The sequence below is a fragment of the Hemitrygon akajei genome, chromosome 6, assembly GCF_048418815.1.
Source record: "Hemitrygon akajei chromosome 6, sHemAka1.3, whole genome shotgun sequence".
In the NCBI taxonomy this organism is placed as follows: domain Eukaryota; kingdom Metazoa; phylum Chordata; class Chondrichthyes; order Myliobatiformes; family Dasyatidae; genus Hemitrygon; species Hemitrygon akajei.
In genome coordinates this window covers 110,521,273-110,530,240 of record NC_133129.1, presented here as the reverse complement: position 1 = coordinate 110,530,240, position 8,968 = coordinate 110,521,273, and the positions used below count along the sequence as shown (strand labels likewise).

At 40.7% G+C, this 8,968-nt stretch overlaps 1 protein-coding gene across 1 annotated transcript in view; it reads left to right on the top strand.

The window, feature by feature from the left end:
• The first annotated feature begins 210 nt into the window (after positions 1-210).
• Positions 211-8,968, top strand: part of LOC140729830 (uncharacterized) — a 167,914-nt gene continuing 159,156 nt past the window's right edge. The window contains exons 1-3 of the mRNA XM_073050043.1: positions 211-302; positions 562-823; positions 5,077-5,191. Of these exons, the coding sequence (XP_072906144.1) occupies positions 227-302; positions 562-823; positions 5,077-5,191 (453 nt within the window). The 5' untranslated portion in view covers positions 211-226. The remainder of the gene's footprint in view (positions 303-561; positions 824-5,076; positions 5,192-8,968) is intronic.

The following is an 8,968-nucleotide window of genomic DNA, read 5'->3' as shown; positions in this document are numbered from 1 at the left end:
GCATGCATGATACTTTTGGCAGAGAATGACCCGAACAGATGAAGTGCACAATGGTTCCACCTATTGCATTAGAAGTGGCCACATGTGTACACTGAAACTGGGAAGGTTAACATGCTCTTTACAACCACACCCCATAATAAATTTTATGGCCTAAAGAAATGGTTTAAAAGGAGCAGCATTGAGTGATTACGCTTTGAAGTTTGCACATCCTCTTGCCTGGTGTATCATGGGCCCATGGAGTATCAAGGTGTGGTTGCTTAGTTGGGCTTTCTCCTGTACACTTGGTGTGGAAATCAAACATGGTGAGTATGAGTTCTAAAAAGTTCATTTTCTTTGTAATGAAATAATAGATAAGTTAATTTGTCACAAAGTTATTAGAGATTTATTCAGTGCAGATATAGATAGAGGTTAATAGAAAGAGTTATACAATTATGGCATGATAATGAAGAAATATAGTTTAATCTATATTTCAGTTTGTAACTTGTGAGACTCCAAACTGCAGTTACTACTTACTATTTTCTTTCTTCCTCATTTCTAAGTTTGCATCACTTTCTTTCACAGCCAGACTGCCAAACCATCGGGACCATGTCTGCAGTACTTGGGGAAACAATCACTTCAAGACCTTCGATGGGGATGTTTACCAGTTTCCAGGAACTTGTGACTATAATTTTGTGACTGACTGTAACTCACAATATAAAGAATTCTCCATTCATATTAAACGCACTATTTCCAAGGGGCATCCCAAAATACATGGCATCACAGCAAAAATCAAGGATATTGTGATTTACATGACACCAAAATTTATGGTCATCAGTGATGAAATGTAAGTTCAGTTATTTTCAATTAAATGTATGTTTAGTATCAGTGCTGGACAAATGTGGGATCCTCGGTAGTCTAGGTCTAACCATGTCTACCCATAGATATTTACTTGAAAAAATGTCTCTTGCTCCTCTTCTTTTGTTTTCTGAGTTATCTTTAGAATCAATTTCTGTCTTTGATGATGGATTATGGTCTGTCATTGTGGATCTTATTGGATTTTCAACCTATTAAGTTGGGATAATTGCATTCTGTACTTGTAGTGTACAGTAAAGATCCAGCTGGGTGACTTCGCATCTAGCTACCGTAAACTTTTCTCAAATGGCTGCTGTTCCTCATGAGCCAAGACATGTACCTCATTAAGCTACTTAACCTCAATGATCATTACCAGCAAACTAATCCAGTTAAAATTAGCTAGTTCAACATCAGGCAGGTGTTGTTCTCAGGACCTGTTCAATGTCACTACGTAGTATCAGTCAAGTCTTGGAACAAAATCAAAATGTTCAGAGTTTAATGATTCAATATGATCATGATACCATTTCTTCCATCTTGATTGGATATGCTATCACAGATTACAGGGAGAAGGCCAGGGAGTGGGGCTAAGGCAGGAAATAAAGGATCAGCCATGATTGAATGCTGCAGCAGATCAATGGGCCAAATGGCCTATTTCTGCTCCTATGTCTTATGTCTTATGGTTGATCTCCAGTCTCTACCTCTCAGCACCTGAGCCCTTCTCCTCCATCCTAATCCTTCATGTTCACCATGCTTAAATGACGTGCTTTGATGGACTGTGCAAAGGAAGTGCTTTTCCTAATGCAAGGCTTGCCTGGGAACACATGGTACTTTTGTCCTGGGCCATGACTAGGTTTGTAATTGCAAGTCCTCAGCCAAAACCTCTTCCTGACTCAACACATACAAACAAGCTGGAGGAACTCAGCAGGTCGGGCAACATCCGTTGAAATGAGCAGTCAACGTTTCAGACCAAGACCCCTTGACCACAGCATCTGCAGTGTACTTTGTGTTTACTCTTCCTGACTCACGTCACCCCAACTAAACCTGGGTCTTTCAAACTCAGAACGACTAACACCTTGTTGTGTTCCTTTTGGTCTTTCACTCATAGCACACTGGCAGCATTGTGATGGCACAGATTCTGATGCAGCCTTCCCTTTCCAGAGACATGGGTCCAATCCTGACCTTGGGTGCTTTCTACGTGGAGCTTGCAAATCCTCTCAGTGACCAACTGGGATTCTACCTAGTGCACCTTTTTGCACCCGTAAACCAAGGTCATGCAGGTCGGTGGTTTGATTGGCTGCTAGTGTAATGAGTGGAAGTGGAATGCAGCTAGGAGGGTGTGAGTTAGAGGGCAGAGAAATAAAAGGGAGAATGGGGTTACACTGAGAGCCACCATAGACTCAACAGCTGCATGCCTCATTCTATTATCATAAAGAGATGTGAAATATATGAATTGAGACTGCAGGTTTAGGTAATGTTTCTCAACTCATATACTGCATGTGCTGCATGAGATCCACACAGACTATTCAACAACCCTTGTCTATACTGACCACTGTACCCGTCTATCTCCATAGTAGATTCACTGGCTTCAAAGGCTTGATGAATTATTTGCCTGCTGAGATGCTCCTTAATGGTTGAGTATATCTCCATGTTCCAAATTTCACCCACACTGTGAGAAAACATTACTTCTCAGATTTTTTTTTTAGCAGTTTATAATAATTTTGTCTTTTCATTGTACTACCGCTAAAAAACAAGAAATTTCACATTGGAGAAGTCAGTGATAATAAAATCTGACTCTGATTCTAAAGTAACAGTAACTCGTTTAAACAATATATTTTAACATTGTAAGTCATCTCAAAATAGAATTTGACCAAACTGCATGTTAGTATGGTCGATGAAAGGAAGTTATTTGAAGAAGTTGGAGGGCAAGTTGACAACAGAAAGGGTGAGAGAGAGAATTCTGGAGCATTGCCTAATCAGAATAAAATTTAATATCACTGGTATATATCCTGGAATTTGGTAAGTTTATGGCAGCAGGTCAATGAAATACATGATAAATAAACATAGAGGAAAAATATAGAATTACATTGTTTATATCTGTCTACTAAATATCTAAGGTAAAATAGGTAGTGCAAAGTAACAACTAAAAATGTAGTGAGGTCATGTTCAATCACAAACGAGAAGATCTGCAATGCTGGAAATCCAAGCAACACACACAAAATGATGGAGTAACTCAGCAGGCCAGGCAGCATCTATAGAAAAGTCAACACAATGTACATTGCAGATGCTGTGGTCAAAGCAAGATGTACAAAATAGCTGGATGAACTCAGCAGGTTGGGCAGCATCCGTTGAAAGAAGCAGTCAATGTTTCAGCTCAAGATCCTTCATCAGAACTAGTAATAAGATAGTGTTCATGGTTCAATGTCAATTTTGGAATTGGATGGCAGAGGGGAAGAAGCTGTTCCTGAATCGCTGAGTGTGCTCCTTCAGGCTTCTGTACCTCCGACCCAACGGTAAAGACAGCATGTCCTGGCTGATGGGGATCCTAAATGATGGACTCCGCCTTCCTAAGGCATCGCTCCTTGAAGATGTCTTGATACTATGAAGGCTCTCCATGGTACATTTGTAGAAGTTTTTGAGTATTTTAGTTGACAAACCAAATCTCCTCAAACTCCTAATGAAATATAGTTGCCGTCTTGCCTTCTTTATAGCTCCATCATTATGCGGTGTCCAAATTAGGACCTCAGAGATATTTACACCCAGGAACTTGAAATTGCTCACTCTCTCCTCTTTTGATCCCTCTATGAGGATTGGTTTGTGTTCCTTTGTGTTACCCTTCCTGAAGTCCACTTTCAGCTTTTTGGTCTTGCTGTTGCTGAGTGCAAGGTTGTTGCTGTGACACTACTCCAGTAACTGGTATGTCTCGCTCCTGTATGCCCTTTCATCACCATCTAAAACTCTGCCAACAATGGCTGTATTATTAACAAATTTACAGATGCTGTTTGAGCAATGTCTAGCCACACAGTCATGGGTGTCGAGAGAGCAGTGGACTAAGCACCAGCGGAGTGCCAGTGTTAAATGTCATTGAAGTGGAGATGTTATTTCCAATCCACACGGATTGTGGTCTTCTGGTTAGGAAGTCAAAGATCCAGTTGCAGAGGGAGGTACAGAGACCTAGGTTCTAAGCTTTTTGATCAGGATTGTAGGAATGCTGGTGTTAAATGCTGAGCAATAAACAGCATCCTGACACAGGTATTTGTATCATCCAGCTGATTCACAAAGAGCCATTGAGATTGTGTCTACTGTAGGTCCTGCCTGAGACAGGTGTTGATTCTAGCCATTGCCAACCTCTCAAAACATTTCATCACCATAGATGTGAGTGCTACTGGACGATATGGATTGAGGTAACTCAAACGGCTCTTCTTGGGCACTGGTATAATTGTTGCCCTTAGGTGGAACAATTCACCTAAGGGATCCTTAAAGAGATCAGAACTGACTCTTGGTTGTTTGTCTGGCTGGGGAGGTTCCAGAGAAAGTGACCCATTTGGAGCTGTGCTACTTTCGCCAAAGTTGAATCTACACAAATTTGATTCACTCTGAACTTCCTCAGCCTGTACACAGAGGGAACTTTCAGCTCATGTCTGACCTAAATCAGGTCACAACAGATATGCAATGATGATAAACCAAATGCTGAAGATGGGCTTTCAGAGGGGCTTTGAAGTAAGTCCAATGATCCCAAAATTTACAACACAGATAAGTAAGATAGTTCAGGAGGTATGTATGATACTAGCCTTCATACACTAGTAAACAATATAAGAACAGGGAGGTTATGGTATATCTTTGTAAAACATCAGTAAGGCCACAGGTGTGCACAATGGTAAAGATATGATTGCACCAGAAGGGATTCACCAGGAAGGTACTTGGGATGGAGTATTTGTTTCCCTTGTAGTTGAGGAGAATGAGGGTGTATTTCCCTTTGCCGAGAACTCTAAGACCAGAGGACATGGGTTTAATGTAAGGGGTTAGAGGTTTAATGGGAAAGAATTTCTTCACTCAGGGAATAGCCGACATCATGGACACACTGTGGGAAGGGTTGGGAGAAGAAGGCTATGAACCAAGTGCTGGGAAAGGGATAGATGGGTCTTGGATGGTCAGCAAGGGCCAAAGGGTCTGATTGCATGCTCAATAACTTCAGTGTAGCATCAAGCAGGAGATTTGTTAATATATACTGAATTGATCTTTTTTCAGAGTCTCGCTTCCTTATTTTGGCCCTGGTTTCTATGTAGAACAGAATGTTCAGTACACCAAGCTGTATGGGAAGTTTGGACTGACTCTAATGTGGAACAGGGAAGATGCTCTCATGGTAAGTACAAAGGCTTTATGCTAACTTGGAGCATGTACTTGCATATTTGGATGTACAATAGTAGGAAGGAGAAGATTGGTTGTATCAGCGATTAACAGAAGCTCAGACTGAAATCTCCATAGATGACATAAACTATGTTATTGCATGGAATTGTACCAGATCATTCTGAAGCTGTGAGAATATTTCTGGACCATATAAAACATACAATAGCCTCTGTTATATAAACTGGGAGTTAATTCTATACATGATACACAGGGTCTATACATTACATTTATTCAATTGTGTGCTGTGCAGAATAACTTGCCCCAAAATGATAATGTTACTGTGCAATATAGTATATAGGATACGAGATTCTGTTGAAAAATTATTGACTTATTTATAGAATACATTGTGTTTATTAAATGTCACCAATTGAACTCTATTTCCCTCCTTGTGAGTACTGAAAAAGTCAAATTATTTCCCAGTGGATTACAGAAATATCACTCACACGTTTAACCCAGGGATTGAACACAGATAAATGACACTTCAAAGGGAAAGGATATCATTCTTACCATAAATGTAAGGAAATTCAGAGGCACTGCCAAACTCTGATCATCAAAGAGCATACTGGAGATATAAGAGATTCTGCAGGTTCTGGAAATCTCAAGAAGCATTCACAAAATGCTGAAGAAACTCAGCTGGTCAGGCAAGATCTATGGATCAGCCAGACCTACTGAGTTCTTCTAGCATTTTGTGTGTGTTGCAGCAGAGCATGAAGTCTAGGGCTGAAGTGAGATATTACCCTTTGTTATGAGAACATTTAAGTGACAAGTGAATGAGAAATAGGCAATATTTTACAGTATTTTATCAGAACCAATAATCAGAGATTTAGATTAAGGAATTTAGTTGATTAGGAAAATAATTTTAAAATAAGAACCTACAAGTTGGGGCTACCAATTGGCCCGGGAGCCTGCTCCACCATTTAATAAGACAGTGGCTGACCTGAATTTTAAGACACTTATAAAGGTCCTTAAAAGATAAAGCTTATCAGCACCTGGAGACATTAGTCCATGACTCCAACAATTTGTTCAGTGTTCCTGTCCTGCTGATAGTAGTTTTCCATAAATGCTCCCTGCCTTCCATTCCCAATTAACAGCATTTCTTCAGATTCACTTGTGAAACCTGATGCAAAGGACATGTTTAACTCAATCGAACACTTCCTTATTTTCCATTAATTTCTCAGACTTACTTCTGTAGATGAACGTTCACTTTAAATGCCTATAAAAACTCTTAGCCTTAGAGTCAGACAGCAAAGTCATGACAGTTCTACAGCATGGTTATTGGCACTTCAGCATAATTTATTAAGGTGCACATTTAAACTAGTCCCATTTTCTTGTGTTTGGCCCATGTCCTTTGAAACCTTCCCTATTCATGTACCTGCTCAAATGTCATTAAACATTGTTATTGTACCTGCCTCAAATACTTCCGCTGGTAGCTTGTTCCATATATTCACCACCTCTGTGTGAAGATGTGGCTCCTCTGCTTCCTTTGAAATCTCTCCCCACTCACATTAAACTGTTCTGACCCACTTTATCTATAGTCCTCATGATTTTATAAACCTCGGTAAGATCACACCTCAGTTCCCAGCACTCAAAGGAATAAAGCCTGCCCTATAACTCAGGCCCTCAATATCTTCATAAATTTTATTTGCACTCTTTCACCTTAATAAAATCTTTCCTATAAGAGGGCGAACAAAAATGTACACAATACTGCAGGAATACCTCCACAACATCTATTACACGTTGCCTATTTCTGAACATCTATCTTGAATTATATTGTAGTTGGCATTTATGTAAGGTGAAATGAGGATTATTTAGCTATCTATTGGGAATGGCAGGAAGAATCAAAAAAGTAATGCAGGGCTAAAAGTGTTTTGCCTGCAAAAAGAACAAGATGCACGTGCAATGTAACATCTACACATTCCTCTCAAAACTCTATACTCTCCTGGCTTGAAAATACATCACTGACTTTTTCATCACTGCTGGTTCTAAATCTTGTAAATCTCTGTCCACCACCACTATGGGAGTATTTTCTCCAGAGGGAGTTCTACAGTTTATGGTGGCAACTCAGCACTAACTTCTCAAGAGCTATTAGGAACAGGCTGGCTTTACAACAGTCTGCAACAGAACAGACATCATTGACACCAATTTTGGAACAGACAGAATCTAACCAAGATTTAAACAAAAGTAGGCAAAAACAATAAATATAAAATAGTATGGTGAGTAGCCAGTGGCTTCATTCTGTGTACAGTCGTAGCAGTTTACCAAATGCCCAATATGCTGGTTCCGCTTGTTCCTTTTGTTGGCATCCAGGGTTCCAAGCATGTCTAGCAATGTCCAGTTGAATATTTCAGGCTGAGGATCATCCTGAGGGTGACATGCCATGGTTTTTGACTTCTTGACTCCATACATGCCCAGTAACTCATACATGAGCCGACTCTCAAAATCTCTGCCCTGCTCACTGTGTATCCTTTACTGGGAGGCCATAATGAACAAAATATTTCTCCCATGACATTTTGGCAACTGTGGATGCCGTCTGATCCTTTGTGGGGAAGACTGAAGTATATCTAGTGTAATGATCAAGACATTCACAGTGTTACTGGAATCAGGCTCTATGGAGAGGAAATCCAGACACACTAAATCAAGTGGTCCTGTACTTTGCAAATAAAATAATGGAGCAACTCTCGTGGGCAGCTTCTTCCTCTGAATACATCAGAGACACAACTTCAACCTTAAGCTTTATTCAGAGCCAATAGAACTGATCTCAGATTAATCAGTAGGTCTTGTCAAACCCCAGATGACCTGAACCATGATGAAGTGACTTTAGTACAATCCTCCAGTACTTCTCAGGCGAAACCAATTGGGAATTCCGAGATTTGTCTGGAGGAGACGTGATCCTGTATAAAACTTTATTCCTCAACCAGTTAGTCCCAATCACTCATCAGGTAGGGTGTTTTGTCTTCTCAACTTGGGACATAACCCCACTGACAATAGATGACCAAATGGCACCTATATGAGGGTCATCTCGCTGGGCTGCTGCCAGTTCCCTAGGACTTATGGAAGGGAACTGCTTTGTATTCAGCACGGTCAAGTTGCAATATGCTTGTGGAATAGCATGGCTAGAAGCTCCTAAATGATCCATTGCCCTAGCCTTAGATATGATTACCACACTGTGGAAAACTGGTATATTGCCTTAACATCAGAAGCAGGAATGTGTTCCCATTCTCCTCCATTTCTGGCACCTCATATGAACGTCATGACAACACATCCGCATCAATGTTCCAACACCATGGACGATATTTCAAGCTGCAATCATAAACAGACAATGCCATCAACCAGCGATGACCTGTGGCATCCAACTTCGCAGAGGTCAGAATATAAGTCAGTGGAATGTTGCTGGTCCACACCTTCAACTTGGCCACATCTAGATAGTCACTTAACTTATCCACCACTGCCTATTTCAATGCCAGAAACTCCAATTTGAGTGTAGGGTAGTTTTGTTCAGATGGTGACAGGCTCTGGCTAACAAAAGCAACAGGTATCAACCCTTTACCCTGGTCCTGATATAGAACACCACCTAATCCCTTATGGCTGGCATCTGTATGCAATACATATAGCATCTGGGGGTTTGCAAAGGCCAGCACAGGTGTTATAGTCGCCAACTCCTTCAGCAGCTGAAATGCCCCTTCACACTTTGCAATCCATCTTTCCCCAAAGGGCCAAGATGAACCTCGCCGTC